At 37.0% G+C, this 24,033-nt stretch overlaps 1 protein-coding gene and 2 pseudogenes across 1 annotated transcript; 2 read left to right on the top strand and 1 right to left on the bottom strand.

The window, feature by feature from the left end:
* Positions 1-8,841: 8,841 nt before the first annotated feature.
* On the bottom strand, positions 8,842-14,194 carry LOC148206115 (uncharacterized; annotated as a pseudogene).
* A 2,840-nt stretch (positions 14,195-17,034) lies between these two features.
* Positions 17,035-18,156, top strand: LOC148206114 (UDP-glycosyltransferase 83A1-like). The gene is made up of 2 exons (XM_088106623.1): positions 17,035-17,564; positions 18,020-18,156. The coding sequence occupies exons 1-2, from the start codon at positions 17,084-17,086 to the stop codon at positions 18,154-18,156; spliced, it is 618 nt and encodes a 205-aa protein (XP_087962749.1). The 5' UTR covers positions 17,035-17,083.
* A 220-nt stretch (positions 18,157-18,376) lies between these two features.
* LOC124829178 (uncharacterized) lies at positions 18,377-19,819 on the top strand (annotated as a pseudogene).
* The last annotated feature ends 4,214 nt before the right edge of the window (positions 19,820-24,033 follow it).

Genomic DNA, 24,033 nt, shown 5'->3' with positions numbered 1-24,033 from the left:
ACTATTTGGTCCTTCAAAACTAACCGCATTAAAAACAAGTTGATGTAGCTAACAGTGATATGCCACGTCATTTTTTTTTTCTAACACTTAGTCAACATCTCCTTCCTTGCATCTTCACCCTCAGCTTCTCTCCCTCTCTCCATCTTCCACTCTTCTTCCTCATCCTGTGAGTATAATCGTTCTTGCATTAGCAGTAGAATGATGGGGACACCGTTTCCTTTTGAATCATAGGAACACTGCATTGATTCTAGTGAGACGCCAAACACACTAACACTGCAAGTGTTGACGATGGAAAATCACATCAGCATACGGATAAAGATATATAATAGTTGAGGTTTATGAAAGAAAAAAATATATAAGGTGAAGAAAACATACATATTCAATGACTTCTTTAAAAATTTAACATAATCGACATGAATCCGAGATCAAAAAACAAAACACCCCACTTTGCAATTACACAAATAAAAGAAACTTGCTTCACACTACACCCACAAATGGCTTGCTTGCATTTTTCAAAAGTGTTATTGTATATCCAAAAGCTTAAGAAGAAATAGGACAACTTTGAAATCCTACATTACCTACCGTTAGGTATTTTTTCAGCAAATAAAGGCAAACCATAATTCGCTTTTAAATGCAACTATAATAAAGGTAAAGTTTAATCTCCTTTTGAATGCAACTATCTAACTTTTAGTTTTACATCCTCCTTCTTTTGCTTTTCTCTCACGCAACGGACGAAAATTCTTATTAAAGGATATTAACGTACGTTCCTCCGCCAGCACACTCATAATAGAAATGTAAATGGGTACAACTAGAATGAGGGAGAAGAAGAAAGGCATGGATGAAGAGTTAGAAACCAAACAATATTACAAATATCAGCAAAGAAAACGAAAATGAGCAAGAGAATGTAAACTAGAATGGAAAATTGAATTGCAATTAATTCGAAAACAATGTCATACAGAAGAAAGCCGAACGATATTACACCAATAAAATGCTAATTAGATCAGAATGTCGTAACTACAACACATTAGAAAAACGAACAAGAACAAACCGAACGATACTAACAGTGAAGTATGTTAGAGACCAAACGATATTACAGTCAATGCAGCAAAAAGAACAACTTGGCAGAAACGCAACCTAGAAACGAAGAATGAAACCCCAATGCAGCAAAGTTAAATGCTACTGGAACGAGAAATCAAAAACAAAAAGTAATCCATAACATCAAACAGATAACTGAAGCGGATGTGCTGGAACGAAAATATGGGAAAAATGTAAATTGAAAACAAGTATAACAATGGAGAACGAAAATGAACATTAAAAACTGAATGGCAGCATCAAACAACAAGAAAAAGCATAAATGAAGAAAAAACTTGAGTGCAGGAACAAATTCAACTCTGAAATTGGAAGGGGAATCAGTTCAATACATGAAAACAAAATAAAAACCTTTTTTGGAGCTCTCTTCTCTTTCCAGAAATGTAGAAGACGAAAATTACAAAAATGAAGGAGCTCTCTTGAGGGGGGGGGGGGGGGCAGTTGACACTAAACCCTAGGCTGCCAAATCAGCTCCCACTTTTGGGCCTCTCTTAAATTGCCAAAAATGGCCCAAAATGTGCAGATGAGTCCAAAAAGCCCTAAAAACATAATTACAATGTAATTAAATCTAAAACGCCTATGTGGAGAGTATTTGTTGACGTGGCAGCCCTTTAATGTCCCAAATATACTTCTAAAAATTCCCCTACAATTAATAATGACAATAATTAGCCTCAGATAATTCAAATTAATTAAAATAAGAATTATTGAGTAAATTAAGCATAAATAGCAAAATTGGGGAAATAATGGACATTCTTGCACAATTCCCTAATTAAATGTAGTACAATAAGCTAAGTGAAGTCAAGAAAGTATTGACTCATCAAAATAGACCACACTTAGTCTTTTGCACTCCTGGACAAAATCAAGGCGCAGATCAAGGAATAGTTCAAAGGACATCAAGGGAATGACACAACCTCAACACGTAGAAATAAAAAGACTCACAAATAGATTTAACGTCAAGGAATCTGGAAAAAGAAAAGGAGTAGACAACATCCCACACAAAAAGAATAAGAGAAATCAGATACTCATGGTAATCATCCAAGCAATTCTAGACATGGCATAATAATAAATTGGTTCAAGAGGTGAATCAAAAGCAACAAAACCTCACAGATGCACTATTGTTGTTTCTATCAAGTGCCTAGGGTAAGCAATGTCAACTCTATGTACTAAGGAAAGCAAGCAACAACCAGACTTGGCAAGCCTCTAATATCAACACTCAAACCATATGCATGTTCAAATCAAAAGGTCTTTTCATGGTTGTAGTGGGACCAAGGACAAGGGAGGTTAAAATATGGATGAGAAGCTACAAACCAAAAAGAATAGAGGAGCAATGGAGAACAAGTGAAATACAATGAAATCACACCCAAAACCTCTAATCCAATCCTCCTCTTGACTCCATTATTCAAAATTTTTTATTTTTCTCATCTTTCCTATTTTTTTCTTTCTTTTCTTATCTTGTCTCTCTTCTTTTCTCTCACTATTTTTTAGAACAGAATACAACTGTAAGAGACAAGATACATAACATATTTACAACACAACCAAGAAGAGGAACCAACTAGCCAATTGATCAGAATCCCTAGGAAGATCACACTTGTTCCTAAAACAATTCCAAAGCTCCAAAATTTCCTAAAGTTCAGGTAATCATGGTTTTTCACTTAGGGCTAATGTATGGGCTTCAAAACAAAGAACAAGGGAGAGCATAAACTCAACAGGGTTATCAAAGAATTAAAAACAGGGTAGGCTTATTTGGCTAGAGAGGGTCAAGAGAAAAATTTCCTTTATCACTTCCAAACATGCATATCAATAAAGAATTATCAACAAAAGTCAAGCCAAGGCATATGTGCAATCAATCAAGAGACATATCACACACAAGAAAGAATTGCAAGTGGCTCAAATTCTCACACAAGGTATCGCTGTCACAATCAATTCAACCTCTCAAACATCATAATCATCTTTCCAAGCATAGAAAAGCACGGATTTCAACCAATCATAGTATCAATCATAGTTGGTTAATTCGTGTTTGATTAGTGGTGAAAGGAGCATTGCAATTGATCTAGATGCTAACCTGTTTTTAATTTGTGTTTAATCTATGTGTTAATCAATTCATTTCAGTTCACATAATGTGTCCGAAACCCTCCCTCACTATGTCTTTGATCCAATGACTTAACCAAATATTGGTCTTTGAGAGACGACCTAGGAGTCACTCTCTAGTATATTGCACTTAATTACATATTAATTTGATTAAAGTACAACCTTGATCCGCGGACCTTAGTGACATTGAAGCTAATTTTCGAAACATGGTCATTAAATGGAGAGATGAATGAGGCAAAAAGGTGTTAAAGGGAGACCCTTCCCTAAGCAAGGCACAAGCATCCTGTAAGAGAATGATTGAAGCCTTACATGATGTAGAAGTAGGTTACTATATTGCGTATCAACAATTGAAAGATACAGAGGAAAATCAACAATAGCTATCTGATGAGATCAAGGCAGTCCTAGAGGAGTATAAGGATATTTTCCAGGACCCACAAGGGCTACCACCAAGGAGAGAGCATGATCATGCAATCAATCTCAAAGAAGGTGTTCAAATACCAAATATCATACCTTACAGGTACCCTTATTATCAGAAGAATGATATTGAAAAGATAGTAGGTGAGATGCTGCATGTAGGGATTATTAGGACTAGTACTAACACTTACTTTAGTCCTGTTATTCTTGTAAGAAAAAAAGATGATGGGTAAAGATTCTGTATGGATTATAGGGCACTTAATAAGTTGACAGTACCTGACTAATTTCTCATCCCTTTAATTGATGAATTATTGGATGAAGTAGGATCGACTGTATTTTCCAAACTGGACTTAAAATATGGTTACCACCAAATTTGAATGAGGGAAGAAGACATTCTGAAGATAGATTTTAGGACACATGAGGGGCACTATGAATTCTTGGTCATGTCATCTGGGTTAACCTATGCCCCTTCTACCTTTCAAGCTCTTATGAAATGGGTCTTCAAACCATATCTAAGGAAGTTTGTGTTAGTATTCTTCAATGAAATTCTAATCTACAGTCCGGATGAGGGAAACCATCAAAAACACCTCAAATTGGTGCTTCAATTGTTGCGGGAAAATAATTTATTTTCAAATTCCAAAAAATGTAATTTTGGGTAGTTGAGATATTTGGGACACTTGATTTCGGGAAAAGGAGTTTCGACAGACCCATACAAGATTGATGAAATGGTAAATTTGTTGGTTCCAAAGGATTTAAAAGGGTTGAGAGGATTCTTGGGGCTCACAGGATATTATAGGCGATTTGTTAAAAAATATGGCAAGATTGCTTGGCCACTCACATAGTTGCTCAAGAAGGACAATTTCAAGTGGGAAAATGATGCTCAACAAGCTTTCGAACAGCTCAAGGCTGCAATGACCACTTTACCTGTCTTAAGTGTTCCAAATTTTGAGAAACCTTTTGTAATAGAGACAAAAACTTCTGGCAAGGGAGCAGAAGTTGTGCTTATGTAGGAAGGCAGACCTATAACTTACATGAGTCAATCATTGTCTGATAGATCTCAATGTAAGTCTATCTATGAGAGAGAATTAATGGCTATAATGTTGGCTATTCAGAAAGGGAGGCATTACTTGATTGGTAGCCATTTTGTGGTGCACTCAGAAAAGTCTGAGCTTTTTGGTTGACAAGAGGATTATGGGGGAGGAGCAACAGAAATGGATTTCAAAATTAATGGGTTTTGACTTTGAGATAAGGTACAAACCTGGTTGTGGTTATAGGGCAACAGATGCCTTCTCTAGGAAGCTACAATATTCAACGCTTTCCATTGTACAATTCAATGAATGGGATGGGTTGGAAGATGAAATTCAAGCTAATGCTAGATTAAGGGGATCATTGATAACAGTTGAATTTACCGTTATTTGATACTTAATTTTGATACTAAAAACAACCTTTTTGACTTAGAAACTAGCTTGAAATCATAATTTTGTGTGAATAAGAGAGTTAAAGGTGAATTTAATGATTGTATGCTAGATTCCCTTAACTTTGTAGGTTATTGATATGATTTGGAAGAAAAGAAAAAAATACCAAGGAGTTAGAACCTAGAAAAGACAAAAAAAGCACCAGACCAAACAATCTAATAAAGGAGGATCCAGACCGAACGGTCTAATAGAGAAGAAGATAGCCCGAACAGTGTGAAGGTGGTGGAACCGAGGCAGAACAGTGTGAGCAAGAAAGACAACTGTCGAACGGTGTAACTGGGGCCAGACGGTTTGAGAGAAAGATAGACAAACCGAACGGTTTGTGAAAGGAGAAGCCGAATTGTGTGGTGGAAGATTGGCCGAACGGTTAAATAGGAGATCGATCGGTCAATAGTGAAACCGAACGGTCGATAGTGAAACCGAACGGTCGATGATATTTATTGAGCACCACTTTGCACCATTACTTTCAATGTCTTTGAAGTTGGGCAACCAATAGAAGAAAAAAAGACTAATCCTAAAGCTAAAGACGAAGTTCTATCAGTGACTAATTTACCTGATAAAGCTGCCAAGACGGTAAAGAGGAATCATAGTTGTTGCTTTCCAAGGCTGAAGGAAGATGATGGAGATAAGGAAGAAAAAATTGTTCACCATGACTTTGTGATGGAAAATAATTAACTCTACCTTGGCAAACCAGTGAAACTCATGAACAGGTTATGGGTCATCAAGGATATAAAGGCAAATGGAGTTCTTGAGATTGAGGCTCCTTACTCTAGGAGAGTCAAGTTGGTGACAAGAAAGATGTTGAGATTATGTTGGTGTCATGAAAGGAAGAAGCACATCAACATTGAAAATCAAACTTGAGCTTTATTGGGTCAAGCTAGTGACGTTAAAGAAGCGCTTACTGGGAGGCAACCCAGCTTTCTAAACTTAATTTTTTTTAATTTATGTTCATCTTTATGTTATTTAGAATATGTTATGATGTACTTGGCTTAAAACTTAATTTGTGATGCAATGGTTTGATGATGCTATGATGTTTGTAATGAGTGTTGCTTTATGATGCTAATTATATTGATTGATGTTGAGATTATGTATGATGCTGATATACAAGTGGTTGCTCACAATATTGTGAAACAGATGCATGAGGTAAACTTGTGGTTGTGATATTGAGAAGGATGCTTATCTAAATGTTGGAACTTGAAATTAACATGTGTGAGGATTGAACTCCAGAGTTTTTGGGAATGATTTTGCCCAAGTTTCTATGATTGAATCACTTGCTTGCATGTATCATATGATCAAGGCCATATGTTGTTATCCCTTTTTAGCCAATGCATGATTTTAGCCCAATAAAAGAAAGAACAATGTGTTCTATCCTTTGAACCTTTAGCCTTAAACATGATATGAAAACCCTTTTTGAAAATCATTACCTTGAGTTAAGTTGAGAATATTTGTGTGGTATTGATAAAGGTTCAAGTTTGTAGTTGTTGGGAAATCTGAAAAGGGAAAATAGAAAGAATAAGCATTGAGCTAAGTGTTGAGCAAATGAAAAGCAAAAGAAAAAGAAAAGAAATAAAAGAAAAGCTCAATGCAAGGGAAAGTTGGGAATAAGTGAGAATGGTTTCTTGAAAAGAGAGATTGTGTTTAAATGATGAAATTATGAATGACTCTCTTAACTCAAGGATTTTGTGATCCAGAAAAACCAATTTTCTTCTTAGCCTAGCCACATTACAAGCCATAGAAAAGCCCTTGTGATGATACTTGCTTGTGAGTTTGATTGATTGTGGTTAAATGAAAGGCAAAGTTGATTTATGTGACATTGTGATAGTAGAGTGAGTGAGTCACCTCTATATACACTTGTGTTTGAGAGAAACACTTTTTCTTTGATGAGAAGTAGTTCCATGTCTGCATGATTAAATCTTTGCTTGATTGATCATTCATGAGGATAACATCTATTGAATTTTTTGATTATGTGAGCACCATAATGAGCTTAATTGAATCAAGGCATTTATTCATCTTGACTGATATTCTTTATCATAAGCTGATATGAACAATTACTTGTCTTGAAACAAATGGTTTTGAAATGTGTTGAAACCATTGTATTGATTGTTTGAAAGCTAAGTTACATTTTGTTTGTTTGAGGACAAACAAAGTTCTAAGTTTGGGGTTGTGATAACGGTTGAATTTACCGTTATTTGATACTTAATTTTGATACTAAAAACAACCTTTTTGACTTAGAAACTAGCTTGAAATCTTGATTTTATGTGAATAAGAGAGTTGAAGGTGAATTTAATGCTTCTATGCTAGATTCCCTTAACTTTATACGTTATTGATATGATTTGGAAGAAGAGCAAAAGTACCAAGGAGTTGGAACCCATAAAAGATAGAAAAAGCACTAGACCGAACGGTCTGATAAAGGAGGATCCAGACCAAACGGTTAAGGAGATAGATAAAACGGTCTGATAGAGAAGAAGATAGCCTTAACGGTGTGAAGGTGGTGGAACCTAGGCCGAACGGTGTGAGCAAGAAAGTCAAGTGCCGAACGGTGTAACTGGGGCCAGACAGTTTGAGAGAAAGATAGACAAACCAAATGGTTTGTGAAAGGAGAAGCTGAATGGTGTGATGGAAGATTGGCCGAACGGTTAAATAGGAGACTGGTCGGTCAACAGTGAAACCGAACGGTCCATGATATTTGCTGAGCACCAGTTTGCACTTCCTGGGTGCCCTTTTAGGAGCGTTGAGCGCCAATTCCGTCTGTCTCGCGCCTGGGCGCCCTTTTTGGGGTGCTGAGCGCCACTTCCTCGAGTTGCACCATGGCTGCTTGCCTTTTGAGTTGACCCTGAGCGCCAATTTTGACCACTACAAAAAATATCCAAATTACCGAAGGCCAAAAGCCCTCGGAAAATGCCAGAAGCCGTCAGAAAAGAGTATTTACAGACGGCCTATCGACGACCAGCGAGCCCTAGGTAAATCCCTTGTCGCTAACAATTACCGAGGGCTTCTGGCCCTCGGTAATTACCGAAGGCTTATGTCCTTCGGTAATTACCGAGGGCCATAAGCCTTCGGTAATTACCGAGGGCCAGAAGCCTTCGGTAATAACCTAACGTTGGTATTTACCGAGGGCCAAAAGCCTTCGGTAATAACCTATCGTTGGTATTTACCAAGGGGAAAAAGCCTTCGGTAAATTGGAGGGAAATGTAAAGGAAATATTGTATTTGTTATTAAACCCAATAAGCAGACCTGCATAACAGTTTTCAAGTACAAACAAACCTGCATAACAGTTTTCAAGCACATACAGACCTGCATAGTGTGCATTTCAAAGATGCAATCATTGATCAATATCCATATTTGAACCATTAATGCATAGAACATTCATTAATCCATAGAACATGTATTTATAGTTAAAACATAAAACAATGTAACATAATGATGTTCTAACATCCAAAGTCACCTAGTTGACCTAACATCGAAATGATATAAACTCCAAATGTTCTAATATCCAAATTATTCTGTAACAAGTAATAAGAAAATGAAACTAATAATGTACATAACTATCATCAGAATGATCTTCATCATCCTGCTCCTCTATTGATGGCTGGACTGGTGTGGGTTGGACTGATGAGGGTTGGACTGATGTGGGTTGCTGAGGGGCAGCGGGTGATGACGAGGAGGGTCGTGGCTGGGTCGGAGGGATATTTTGTACGTCCTGTGAGGTTTCAGGCAACACCCTCATGACCAGGGCCTTAAAGTTTGTAAACTCTGCTCTCAGATCAGTGAGCTCCTAGTCACGTTGCTCCAGTGCCTGCGTGAGGCGGAGAACGACCTCGTCAGGAGCAGTGGTGGAAGAAGAAGGTTGGTGCTTCAGAGTACCTCCTCTTGATGTGCTATAGTTTGCAGCAAGTTGTCCTGCACCGTACAGTCGACCCTTTTTCTTACCACCAACGATCTCGACCCAGCATTGTGTCCTACGTATGTCGTCTTCTGCATTAGTGCCATCATCTGGTGTAGGAGCTGACTCATGTTCAGATCTAACCTGTGAAAGTCTCGTATAAAATTCTTCCTGTTGAAACATTAAAAGCAATGTTAGGAAATGACATAACATAAATGAAAAATTAGTAAGTCTTATAGTGTTATTTGCTTACATGAGTCTTCCGAGATCTTTCATCAACGAATTGATTAGTGCCCTTCCGAACATGAGTCTGTGCAAAGACCTCATCAACATGGACCGCCTGTCCTAGAGCTTGTGCCTGTAACATAATTTACAATTAGAAGTGTACATATGAAATAGAAAATACATAACTTATATATGAAAGAAAAAGTTAGGGAATGAAATTTTACCATACGAATGGCATGCTCATGAATGGTTATCGACCCACCAGTATGCAGGGTGCCACCCTTTTCAGATGCTCTATTTCTCTGCGCCTTGGCACACTTATTGCGAAACTCTAATGTATTCCAATGAGCCAATAAAGAGTTCCAAATTTGTTCGCTCAGCCAGTAAGGGCGTTGTCCCGAATTGCGGGCATCCCTGAACATCTCTGATAGCCGATGAGATGCTTTCATGTGGAAATTTTTGTGTATCTGTGTTTCATGTTCAGGTTTCCACTGCACTTTCATCTGTAACATTAAACAGAACAAACATTGATTAATGAACATACTAAAATAAGAGGGGCAATTAGTTTAGTGGATTATTCACCTGAGAGCGCTCCCAGAATAGCTTTCTGTCGTCGTCAGGTATTGCCCCCTAAGTAGGCCATGGACTTAAAAAATGTTGCTTAATTGAACGTGTGATGGCCTGGGAAGCAACCCTAGATGGAATAAACCTGCATAATAAAAGTCATTTCAATTATAGTAATTAGTATAAAGATCAAATTATAAGAAGAGATTAAAATCTTACCCTTTACCATACGGCTCAATCCATGGTCGATCATGGAGGGGCGGGTCAAGATATTCACCATCACCACTTGAATCTGGATCAGCAGATGGTGTGATAGTCTCAGAAGACGGTACAGAAGATGAGGAAGGTATAGAAGTAGGGTCATGGAGAGGAGTCGGGGTAATAACCACAGGGGGAGGAGTGGGGGTTATAATAACAGGAGGAGGAAGAGGCTCCACTGCAGGGGTAGTAGAAGGATGTGCTGCAGGAGTAGGAGAAGGCTGTACTGTAGGGGTAGGAGGAGGCGCCACAGATGATGTACCGGGGGCAGCAATGGTAGGTAGTCTAGCAGGCACCCTAAGTACATACTTTGGTGCCTGCCGTTGTCTCTTTTTAGGCCTTGCTACCCCCTTTCCTTTATCAGGACGTTCTAAACCTTGTCCTGTCATTACTGCATTGAAATGGTTACAAATAAAGGGAAAAAAAAGAAATGAATAAGAAAGGATCAATGGTTTTTACAGTCAATGTATAAATAATTGCATACAACTTTTAAGATAGTATTTTAGATAACTCTATTCAAATGATACTTCAATTTGCTACAATAGATGTCCAACATTCAATCGTCGTCATCATGATCTTCATCTTCATCTTCTTCTTCTTCATCATCGTCATCATGATCTTCATCTTCATCTTCGTCTTCTTCTTCATCATCATCATCTTCTTGTCCTTCTTCTTCTTCTTCGTCTTCTTCTTCTTCTTCTTCCTCTTCTTCTTGTTCTTCATCACCTTGTATTGTTGCTTCTAATTCATCGCCATCACCATCAGGGTCGAACAATGCGGTTATACGTTCAACTTCAATAATTTCTGATGGTTTTGACATTTCGTCAAGTTGGTAGGCAACGTCTTCCTCAACCTCATTTGAGTCAATGCGAGCTCTAGGCTTGGTTTGTATTGCTACGGCCCAACCACGCTTGTCAATATTACGGAATGGTGGATATGGCACATAATAAACCTGTCTGACATTAGTTGGTAGAATGAAAGGATCAAACGGTCCATATCTTAATCTCTGGTTGAGTTCGACAATATTAAAGCGTGGATCAACTCTAGTACCAGCTCTAGAAGGATCAAACCATTCACAATAAAAAAGTACTACTGTGTTTGGAGAAGTAGTGCTGTTGTACTCTAGCTCATATATTTTATGAATGATGCCGTAGAAATCATCATAAGAACCCTCTGTTAGGCCCTTGACATACACACCACAATTTGATGTTTTCTTTCCTTTAGACCATTCATGTGTATGAAATTTGTAACCATTGGTGAAGTAAGTGTGCCATTCTTTGACACATCTCATTGGCCAATTCGAGAGATGTCTTAACTCTTGAACTGTAGGAGTTAATGCCTGATTAAAAACCTACAAAGACACTAAATACATTATAAAAGCATGAGTCAAATTAACCGATTTCTATACGTAGTTGTAACTACATACCTGATTTCTAAACCAATGGGGAAACTCAGAGTGTATTCTAGCAGAAGTATTTCCTTCTACGACTTGCTCAACAACAAGAAATGAGCTGGTACAAATGAAATTCATTAGTGTATAACAATTGTGTTGTTGGAAAGATAACAGATGGATGATGACATACTCAAGGCACAACTTAACTTCACTGCAATTGATTAAGACATGGACATGAGCAGAATTGAATTCAGCATCAGTTAACCAATGTGTGAATTCTTTCCTTGCGTGACGGCCTGATTGTCGGAAAACTGATAATGCACCTTCACGTGGTTCAACTTTCCATTGCATTTCATTTCTGACATGAGTGGGGGATAACATGAAGTTTTTGAAATAATGTGAACAAAAATATGTTGTCTCTCTGTGCAAGTAAGCTGCACAAATTGAGCCTTCTACTCTAGCTTTATTTTTAACTGAACGTTTAGATTCTCCCATAAACCTTTCAAATGGATACATCCACCTGTACTGCACCGGTCCCCCAAGCCAAGCTTCATATGCTAGATGAATTGGAATATGCTCCATTGAATCAAAGAATGCAGGAGGGAATATTCTTTCCAATTTGCAGAGAATAATCGGGATATTTTCATCCATCTTTTTAAGGGAATTCTCCTTTAGTGTCGTGCAGCACAAATCTTTAAAGAAGTTACTAATTTCTATCAGTGGATTTAACACGTGCATTGGCAAACAACTGAACGCAAGAGGGATGAAAGTCTCCATGAATACATGACAATCATGACTCTTCAACCCTTGAATAGTACCGTTCTGAACATTGGCACATCTGGACAAGTTAGAAGCATATCCATCTGGCATTCTAAGCTCCTTGATCCATCCACACACTATTCTTGTCTCGTCTTTTGACATGGTGTAATTTGCTTTTGGTTTAAATAATCGGCCGTTACCTTGCGCCTTCAACTCTAAGTCTTTTCGTCCACAATACAAAGGCAAATATTTTCTTGCTTTTTCATTATCTTTTGTCTTACCTTTAACATTCATAACTGTGTTGAAGACATTGTCAAAGAAATTTTTTTCTGTGTGCATGACATCGATGTTGTGTCTTAGCAAGTTGTCCTTTCAATAGGGAAGTTCCCAAAATATGCTTCTTTTAGTCCAATTATGCCATTCTGCAAACCCTTCTATCCTATTCTGACCAGATTCAGTGACTTTTGGATAGTCTTTAACTCTTCTCCAAACGTGTGATCCAGTGAACTTCGGTGGGGGTAAATCCGTCTCAACTTGCCCTTTGCGAAATGCCTTTTTATTTCTTCTAAAGGGGTGATCAATGGGCAAGAACCGTCGATGGCAGTCAAACCAACTACTTTTCCGACCATGACTCAATTGGAATGACTTTGTATGTTCCATGCAATGTGGACAAGCTAATCGACCATGTGTGCTCCAACCAGATAACATGTCGTACGCTGGGAAGTCATTAATAGTCCACATCAAGGCTGCCCTCATAAGGAAATTTTGCTTCCTTGAAACGTCATACGTCCAAACACCATTCCATAATTTCTTCAAATCATCAATTAAAGGCTCCAAATAAACATCAATCAATGATTTGGGATTAGATGGACCTGGTATTATACACGATAAAAACATGTACGGCTTTGTCATACACATCTCAGGTGGTAGATTGTATGGGGTAACTATCACGGGCCAGCATGAATATGGTGATGCCGAGGCCTGAATGTACGGGGTAAACCCATCAGAGCATAGACCAAGTCTGACGTTACGCGGTTCACTTGCAAAGGAAGGATGTTTACGATTGAAGTGCTTACAAGCTTCACCATCGGAAGGATGACGCAAAAATCCTTCAGTTTTGTTACCATCATGCCATGTCATGTGTTCTGATGTTTGCATTGAAGTAAACATTCTTTGTAATCTTGGAATTATAGGCAAGTAGAACATGGACTTTAAGGGAATGGGTTTTTTTTGCCTCCGGCCAGCATGCATTGTATGATATCTTGGTGAGCCACAAAACTTGCATTCAACCAACAATGCATCGTTTTTTCCACTGTCATTGTTGTAGAATAACATACATCCATTAACACAACAATCAATCTTCTTGACTTCCAATCCCAACTTTGAAACACATTTTTTGGCTTGGCAATAATTCTTTGGCAGGAAATTGTTTGGTGGTGTCAAATCTAACATCAATTTTGTATAAAAGTCCACTGCTTGAATGGGCACGTTCCAATTAGATTTGCCAGCCATGAGTCTAATGCACACTGATAATTTTGACTCAGTTGCGCCTTCAAATACAGGTAGATTTGCCTCTGTCAGTAAATTGTAAAACCTCTGAGTGCTTTCATTTGGAGGCTCTTCATAATGACTATCGTTTGCTTCTTGTTCAGCATGGCGACGAAGAGCATTGTCGACAATCTCTTGCATATCGGCAAATTGATCTATCTCAGATGTATGTACAAAAGTATTCGAACCTGATGCAAGCCGCTTTTCAGCTGCAGTTGAGGTCGAAGGAGTTTCTTCACCATGAAATGTCCAAACCGTGTAATTAGGCATGAACCCTTTTTGGTATAGGTGAAGTTTGACAACTTCATCTTTCAAAATCCTTGTACATTCGCACTTGATGCATGGACATCGAATCCCTCCATCAACAGCATAATATTGATATCGTCGGGCCGTCTCCACAAACTCTTCAACTCCGATGACAAAAGATTCCTTCAAACCTCTCCTTCCACTATAACAACGGTCGTACATCCATCCACGATGGTTGAGAAAATGGGCCATGTTCTGTGACAAGCCAAACATATAAAAATTTAGCCAAAACAGCAACACTCCATGTGACATAAGTAATAAACCTATTACTACTCAAGTCAAACATGGAAGGCAATTTCAACACTATTGTCATAGGCATTCAATAAGGGCATTGAAAGAGATGTCCTCAGTATTGAAATGCCTTTGACATCCTAAGTGGTTGTGTATACAATTTGGGGGAGTCAATAATCTAACATTATTAAAGTTATCTTTTATAGAGTACTTTCACATATTTTGTACATTGTAAGTGTTTAAGGTACTATTACCCTTCTCATTCTATTGAGAATGTTTTTAGTAACATAGGACTTTAAATGACTACTTAACTTAATCAAGGAGTAGCCTAATAAATGAACATACAATATACAGGAGCATACAATATATACATCAACATACAATATATACATCAACATACAACATATAGATGAACATTCACTGGTGGTCTAACTGCAGGTTTGATAACAAATTTGTCCAAGGATATAAAATTCTCACCTACTTTAGTCTATTTATAGGTGTTCAATAGTCAAATTGTGTTTTTCTTTTTATTTCTCAATTGACACTTCAATTTTATCTTTCTTTTATCTTTTAAAAGTGGTATAGATAGTTAGTTTACTGTCTTCGTGACTACTTTAATATACTTTTCGGTCTTTGGACTTGTAGTGTATTTTAGGTACTACTTTTAGGTTTCTAAGTTGACAAATTTTGAGTTTTAGGTATTTTATGTACTGTGAGTGCTTAAATAGCAACGTTCTACCATTCTTAACTTGTTAGGATAGTTTATTTGTAGTATATTTTCCTAGTTTAGTGCAGTTTGCAAAATTGGTACAATATTTTTCAGTTTTGAGTAGTGATTTTTAGGTATTTCATCTAATTTCTGTTTAACTCCACCTTGTTGCTGTTTTCCGGGTTGGTCTTGTGCACTTATACATTCTATAGTGACTTTTAACATTTCCTAGTTAATTGAATGTTATAAACTCACTTTTGGTGGTGTGAGGGAGTGATTATTCTGCAGTTTTGGCCATAACAAAGTCAGATTTCGAAGTCTACCATTTCTATGTTGTGTCACAGTTTGAGCAAGTCTAAAGTGATCTATAAAAGTTGGTAGCATAGTTCAATTCCTGATATAATGGTCTAAGTGCATAATAGTATACTAAACCATCAAAATTCAGTCAAAAATGGGAACTGGCAAGGTGTTTTTTAGTAACAGTTTGGATGGACCAGCACTGGAAAATAATGTATATAATATGTGAGATAAACAATAATACATAAGTTTAATCTATATTTTAATGTTTGAGGGATTAAAGTAGTATAATATTTAACGTAAATATGACAAAACATTGATGGACCAGCACTGCAAAATTGGCAACACATTGTAACAGGGGAATGACTCTGATTCACTGCCCTTTTACCACACAAATCATAATTTAAATCAAATAGAAGTCCACAGTTGAAAATATTCCAATAAGGTTATCTACAATGCTAAAATCAGTACATACCCAACAAGGTTTACAATAAATGCACATTCAGACAACAATAACAGGACTTTGAAAAATATAATTAAAAATCATTGACTACATACTTTTTTCAGATGCTTAACTTCTTGTAATTTGCAACACCTCAAAATTTGACACCAACTTCTATTAATTGAACACTGGGTCTTCCTCCAAAAACCTACATTTGCAACATATAATAATGTTTAAATACCAACATATAATAATCTTACATATTATAAAAAACCAGGATAGCTTAAAATGAATAATGCACGAGAAACAGTTCTTCAATTCGTGGTTTGACACCCAAAAACGTATGCAAGTGTTTTAAACACTGAACTGAAGGTTCAAACACCTTCATTTGATTATTTTAATTGTGTTTAAACTCTCAAAGGAGTTATTAGGTCAAGAAGCAACTCTAAAATCACAATCAGGAGACCAATGGCTGGTCGGCTACACACATTTGATAGGAAAATTCTGCAAAAAAATATATTTTAAACATACGACTTAGAGAAAGGTAATGAGCAACACAACATACCAACTCCTGAAGATCAACTCTAAATCAGATGCGGACAAGCAATTAAAGCTCAATTATGAACAACAGAACAACTTTCACATATAGTGGAGACAACTAGGATAGTCAACAAGCAAGAAACAACCTATTTACAACAGTTGGCACAAAGCACGGGGAGCATTTCCAAGGACATAAAAAATACTCCAACAACATAAATAGAAAAAAAGGAAACTTCAATTCTCAAACAATCTTATTTCATCCGAGGAAGTTAGATTTAGTTGGAGCCACGTTCAAAGTTTCATATTTAAAGCAAAACTTTCACTTTTGTTTTCGGAAAAGAAAACAACACAAAAAGGTAATTGAATGAATGAACCAGCAATACAGAAAAAGATGAAACATTGAGTGTAGTTTATAGGTGAAGAAGTGATGGAGAAGAAAGGGAAAGAAGACGAGGGAACTGAAGTAGAGAAATTAATTCATTTCTCTCTTTTTTCCCCTTTAATCAAATAATACTTTCAAATAATTATAGTAAAATTGATAAACTTATCATGATTTATGGATAATACATTATTATTTTGATCTCTTCTGCTTACATATTATTTATTTTAGTCTTTCTCTCTCTTGTATAGAAACCATGAGGAAGATTATTATTCTAATTCTAGAAAATCAATTGACCATGTCTCTTCAAACCCATCAACTTTGAATTGTACGAGATACATCAGTTGCCTGTATGGACTTTAATAACTATATATATAAGGCAAAAACATCATACACACAAACAATACAAACACACATTTCGTTCCTACAATTGATTCGAGTCTTCCCAATTGTTCTATTGTTTCTACCTATTGATTCACCAAAATGGACATCCCTCACTTTCTTTGTTTACCATTGCCTATTCAAGGACATGTGAACCCCCTCATGCAGTTTTCTCTTCTTTTGGCCAAACATGGTTGCCAGGTCACTTTTGTCCACATAGAGTTCAGCCACAAACGAGCCAATACTGCTGGTTATGACAACAAGGAGGAGGCACTGGTAAAGATGGTGACTGTCCCTGGTGGTTTGGACCCTCAGGATGACAGAAGCGATATGGCCAAACATTTTGTTTCAATGAAAACCATCATGCCTGCTCTGCTTCCAAAGCTCATACAAGACATTGATGCCTCCGATGTTGGGAACAAGATAACATGTATAATTGTTACCATTAATATGGGTTGGGCTTTGGAAGTAGGAAATAAAATGGGAATCAAAGGGGGTCTTCTCTGTCCATCATCTGCAACTTCCTTGGCTTTTGTTGCCTGCATCCCAAACCTTATTGAAGATGGCATTATTGATTCTCATGGTACTTATTCCCTTCCTTTGAATTTTTAATTATGTATTGTAATTGCTTCTCCCATGTGTTAAATATTTGAATTAACCTCGCCGAAGAGTTATCATACCAGTATTCAAAATGTAACTTTTTACTGACTTTGTCAATTACGGATATGTGCTGGTTATTCAAAATGTTAAACTTTTTATGTAAACATTTCTGTATTATATATATATATATATATATATATATATATATATATATATATATATATATATATATATAAGGGGACTCTTTTCTTATTTCATAAAGCATTGTCTTAATATATAGTAGTCATTTCTACAAATTACTTTTACTTGCTTTTCTTTTTCTTTTTGCAATTATCAGCTGCCAGGTCAGGAAGCTAAGTGGGTTTGGTGACTATTTGTGCCTATTGTGATGACATTGGTTTGTCATGATTTCCCATTTATATCTCTGATGAACGCCAGATCCTAAGAATGCATACAGCTCTGAGGAATATCTTAAGATTACAAAGGAACAGCTGAAGGCATCTGCTGCACAACAGCAGGAGCAAACACCTCCCAAGGAACGCGAGGATGAGCCTCAAATCAAGCCACCTGGTTAGTCTTTTATGTAGCATTTTTTTTATACTTTTTCTCTCTTTCCACTCTCTTTTCTCTCATTATTCTCGGGAGGGAATATTCCTGGCCTCTAATCCAGCAACTCTACCCAATCACCTACATATTGTTACTACACCCCTGGCGAAAATCACACGAAAGTGACTGAACTTAAAGGGAAGGGTCTAGGACAGGAGGCCTCAACCTCAGATTGAGAAGGTGAAATGCATGGTCAGCTACAACTACTATAGCTACTCTTCAGCAGGCAATTGCCTCCTATTTCTGTGATATTAGATCAAATTACAACGAACAACATTTACTTTTATCTTATCTTAGGACCTAGTAATCAAGTTCACATTCCAAACAAATTCAAAAAGATGAGTAAGGTCCACCACAATTTTTGTAAATTTTAATAAAGGTTCTACCTTTATAAACTTTTGTTGTTGCTAGTTTAAGTTAAAAATTTAAAAATTTATAAATCTCTTCAATAGGGTTTTTATTTTTCATTTAGTAAGTCTCATTTCTCAAATTAATCAAACAGTAAAAAGCAATATAGACATCTACCTACAACCAGAAGTTTCATATAAGGGTAGGGACCTATATATATTTTCATCATAGCTATATTGCTAATATGGGTTTCTAAGTTTTCACCACGGTTCTTATGCTTTAGCTGTTGAGGTCTCTTCTAAACTTAGCCTTTGACCTAATTTTCTAAAATTAAAACTGAACCCCTACTATTCATACTGTTGAGGTCACTTGGCTGTATTCATACACTTCTCTCAAACCCTGCTAAGCCACCTTTCATAGATTGGTATTGCATTCTTGGAGTGAATATTTCATACATACTATACTACCACTTTTCTCTCTTCTTTTATATGATCATGCTAATTAATCTCTCCATATTGGGTTCTCATAGGTGGAAGAAAATGCAGGGTTGCTCACCATCCGCCAGCAATACCATAAACTTGGTAGGCTTAACTCCTTTTTTTTCTTCTTTTTTTCATGGTTTCTTTCTCTTGTATAACAACAACTGTTGCTTTTTATTCACCCCTGCAACTTCATCCGGACAAGAACAAACATCCAAAGGCTGAAATTGCTTTCAAACTTATATCTGAGGTGAGTTTCTGACACACAGTGTTCTTGACTAAAGAAGTTAATTAAACGTTAATTGGATAATTTCTGTAGGCATATATGTGTCTGTCTGATGCTGAAAAAAGGAAAGGTTTTGACTCAAAAAGATCTACAAATTTATGCTTTGAGAGCAATAGAATTCCATATACATCTAAAAAAGTCCCTGTGCTTGGCAATTCTAATGGGTCGACACGATCTTACAAAGTTCGAAGAAATATTAAAGAGATGAGAGAAATGTTGAAGGAGGAGGCTAAGGTTATAGAGAAGTGTCTCCGACCAAATTTTATGTCAAAGAAATAGTCTCCACTGTACAATCCTGCAGATTACAGACATGGAAGCAGATTTCTGCATAAAGTTGAGAGAGAAGTTCCTGTTTTCAATCCATTGAAATACTTGTACCAAGGATATCCTCATCTCAGAGATCATGTTCATCACAATTAGGACACATATTGGTACTTGATACACAAAATCTTGTGCAGAAGCACAAGGGAGAAGCTAAGTATTTGTACGTTGATTGGAAGCAAATCAAGGGGAAGTTAGAGGTTGAAAGGTTCATAGTTGAAGTTTGGCGTACTTAGAGCACACACTTGCAGGCATTAGAAGCAAACGCAACAGTTACAACAATTCGCACTGTTGCTCAATCTTCACCACCTCGTTTGCTTTTTTTTTTCCTAAACTACGGTTAAGGTTATTTAAACCTTCTCACTGGCATGCCAGTGCCTTGCCCCTCATTCCAATTAAAAGCCAATCTTTCTCAATCAAACAACATCATACACTAACATCAAACAGATTCAAGAGCATTGTAACTCATAATGAATTTTTAAATGCACAACTTACCTCAACAGAGATAGCCCTTGACGATGGCAACCTTTATACACCACGACAGAGACGCAACCCTACAACGACCACTCCAGCCAACTCCCTCAACCAAGTTCCTTCAATCATATACTAACAAGTGAATGAAAAGTAGATGAAGGCAGCAACACTCTAGGCTTCAGCAATATGAACATGACAGTGTGAATGAAATTTTGTGGAACTTACCTATACCAAGATACCGCTTCACGAGCACGACAGCGACAGAAGCCTACAACGGCCCCTCCAACAAAGTCCCTCAACCTCCACACCACCAGCCCTCAACGAAGCAACAGACTGACGACGAACCCTAGCCCAACACTCCCAAAACCACCACGCACCGTTGATAACAGTTAAAAAACTGTTATTTTCATGCTTAAAATTGATACTAAAAGCAACCTTTATACTTAGAAACTAGCTTGAAATCATGTTTTTATTCATATTTTCATAAATAAGAGAGCTGGACAGGTTTATGCTTGATTTCAGTGTTTTTGTGCAGGTTTTAAGGTGAATTTGGTGAAAGTAGTGAAGAAGGAGAGAGATGAAATCAGAAAAGACATCAAAAAGTGCAAAAGGAGAAGCCGAAGTCACCGCTCAGCGGCAGTTTACCGCTGAGCGGCACTCAGGAGCTTACGGGAGATCCGTTGAGGGGCAAAATGGCCGCTGAGGGGAAGAAACGAGACGCGCACTTACCGCTGAGCGGTATTTTACCGCTGAGCGGCACACTTATGGGCTTGGACCTAGATTTTTTGTAATTTTAGAATAGTATATAAGCTTTAGCACGTCCTAGGGTTTGTATCTTTGGCAGAAACAAAGCAAACACTCTCTCTTCCACCCCTTTGAAGGAGGATCTTGGATGCTCAGGCTACCTCTTCACCTTTCTAGGGTTTTATCTTTCATTCTTTCATTATTGTTCATCTAGGTTCATCATGAATATGGTGAACTAAACCTTGTATGTTTGTTGGGGAATCAATGTAATCTTTTGAAGCTCTCATATATGGAATTTGTGCTTGCATCTTAATCTAAGATTTATGCTTTCCTTCATCATTAGTTAGGGTTTTTCCTCTTTGCCTAATGCTTGCTTTGTTTAACTCATTCAATGCATGATTATTGATTTTGTCGATACGGGAACGTACGGGGAAGTCTAGATCCGGGGAATTACTCCCAATAGTATATTGGTTGCCTTAAGCTCCTGTGCTAAAAAAACTAATTATTAGGAATGCTAGGAATTGTATGAACTCGTAATTAGGGAGAAGCCTTCTTGAAAGGTAATTTAGGGAGTGGCATTAACAATGATGACTTGAATGTTGAATTCCTAAAATATATGAGAGTGGATAAGATGAAATTGACCCCCAACAACATATTCATATATATATATTTCATTGAAAGTGTTTGTCTTTTGTTTTAGCCATTGATCAACCTCATGCATACATGTTTATTTTCGTCTTTTGCATATTAAACTCCACTTATTTTGTTCTTAAGTCTTAGCTAATCAACAAATCACATAACTAAACTAGGCCGTGAGTCCTTTGGGAGAACGATACTTGGTCTTACCGAGTTTATTACTTGAAACGATTCGGTCATACTTGCCGATTGTTCAACAAGTTTGTGACATCATATTTTGGTGATCATAAATTTGTCCATCAAGTTTTTGGCGCCGTTGCCGGGGACTCTGGTTTAACTAGTTAATTTGTGTGATTATTGATTATCTTTGACTTTAATTTTGAATTTCTGTTTTTATTTTCTGTTTTTATTTTTTCGGTTTTTATTTGATTTGGTTTTATTTTATTTGATTTTATTTGATTTGATTTGATTTGATTTTATTTTATTTGATTTGATTTGATTTTATTTTATTTTATCTTATTTGATTTGATTTGATTTGATTTTATTTTATTTGATTAGATTAGATTTTATTTGATTTGATTAGATTAGATTTTATTTTATTTTATTTGATTAGATTAGATTTTATTTGATTTGATTATATTAGATTTTATTTGATTTGATTTGATTTGATTTGATTTGATTTTATTTTATTTTATATTATTTTATCTTATCCTCTGAATCTTTTATCTTCTGAATCTATATCTTCTCCTATATCTTTTTGTGCTAACAAATCTTTTCTAGGGTTTTGTTTTCTTGTGCATGCAGGAAGCAATTAGAACAAGGAGCAAGAAAACAACAGAACCTCTACTTGAAGGTCTAGACGAGAGTAGACGAAGGAGAAGAATCCGAACATCTAGAGAACTTTTCCCTTCTCCAGAAACTCTCTTACAATCATCACCACAAGGTTCTGTTCATAGCACAGAAAATATGGAGAACAACAATGTTAGAAGAACTCTTGCTGACTACACCAATATAGCTGGACCTCAGCACTTTAACAGTATAGCTAGACCTAGAGTCAATGCAGCTAATATGGAGGTCAAACCAGTACTGATTCAACTGGTGAAAAGCAACCAATTTAATGGGTTATCTCATGAAAGCCCATATGAGCACCTTACTACCTTCAATGAGATTTGCAACACAGTCAAGATTAATGGGGTGCCAGACGAAGCTATCAAACTTAGCTTGTTTTCTTTCTCATTGGGAGGCAATGCTAAGCTTTCGTTGAATTCTTTCCCAGAAGAAAGTTTCACAGAGTGGGAAGCAGTGGTCACAAAATTTTTAAACAAGTACTTCCCACAATCTAAGGTGACAAAAGGCAAGCAAGAGATTTCTTCATTTAAGCAGGGCATGGAAGAATCACTGGGGCATGCATGGGACAGATACAAAAGCTTGCTAAGAAAAACACCCACGCATGGCTTTGAAGATCAGGAAGTAGTCTTAACTTTCCTTGGAGGGCTTGGTTCACAAACCAAGATGATGCTGGACGCCTCAGCAGGAGGCAATATTAAATGGAAAACTCCAGAGGAAGCAACAGAGATTATAGAAAATATGGCTACTAGTGATAATGAGCTGCACAGTGAGAGAGGAGCTCCTATGCAACAAAAAGGAATTCTCCAATTACAGACACATGATGCCCTGCTAGCTCAAAACAAAATTCTAACTCAACAGCTAGAGACTCTGACCAAAACTCTTGCACAATTACCCAAAGAGTTGAAAACTGCTGCACATGTACAAACCCAGTTGTGCGAATTGTGTGGAGGCGACCATATCAATGGTCAATGTGCCTTTCCAGTTGAAGCCGTAGAGAATGTAAACTACATGACCAATCAATATCGTCAAGGAAGCTACAATCAGGGGTGGAAACCACACCCAAGTATTGGTCAAGGGCAAACTGGGCAAGCTGGTCAATATAATAAGCAGCACCAGCAACCCACCTTATGGCAACAATTATCTATGCTTAATGAAAGGTCCATGAGGATGGAGGAAACTCTCAACAATTTCATACAGAAAACTGAGTCTACCCAAAAGAGCACTGAAGCTGCTATAAAAAATTTGGAGACTCAGATGGGGCAGATCACCAAACAGGTGGAAGAAAGGCCAAATAGAAATTTTGGGACTAATACTGAGGTTAACCCTAGAGAAGAGTGCAAGGTGGTAGAGAGTGTTGATGATGAGAAAGTTGAGTTAGATATAGAAGAGAGAAGAGAAATAGAGAGCAAAAGTACTTTTCCTTTTCCAATCCATCAAGGGAAACAACTGGACTTCACAGAATTATTCAGAATGGTGGATAATGATGCACCTTGGGAGCAGATTCTACAGCAAATCATAGTTTACACAAAATCTGATGAAAACATCTCTACAAAGAAAAGACGTAGAGATGATGAAGCAAAGGAGTGTATAACTGTTAAAAAAGAGTCATTCCCTCCTAAAGCAACAGACCCAGGCAGTTTTTCTATCCCTTGTACCATAGGGAAGAAAAGGGTGAAGAAAGCTCTTCTTGATTTAGGTTCAAGTGTTAA

This window comes from Vigna umbellata, chromosome 1, assembly GCF_029865625.1.
Source record: "Vigna umbellata cultivar VRB3 chromosome 1, Vumbellata_1.0, whole genome shotgun sequence".
In the NCBI taxonomy this organism is placed as follows: Eukaryota; Viridiplantae; Streptophyta; class Magnoliopsida; order Fabales; family Fabaceae; genus Vigna; species Vigna umbellata.
Note: the sequence above shows the minus strand (reverse complement) of the source record. Positions and strands in the feature narration are given on the sequence as shown.

What these genes read in the sequence shown, in the direction of transcription:
- LOC148206114 (XM_088106623.1), top strand. Translation starts at nt 17,084, where the DNA reads ATGGACATCCCTCACTTTCTTTGTTTACCATTGCCTATTCAAGGACAT. An exon ending in TGGCATTATTGATTCTCATG is followed by an intron (nt 17,565 to 18,019) that starts GTACTTATTCCC and finishes GATGAACGCCAG; the next exon opens with ATCCTAAGAATGCATACAGC.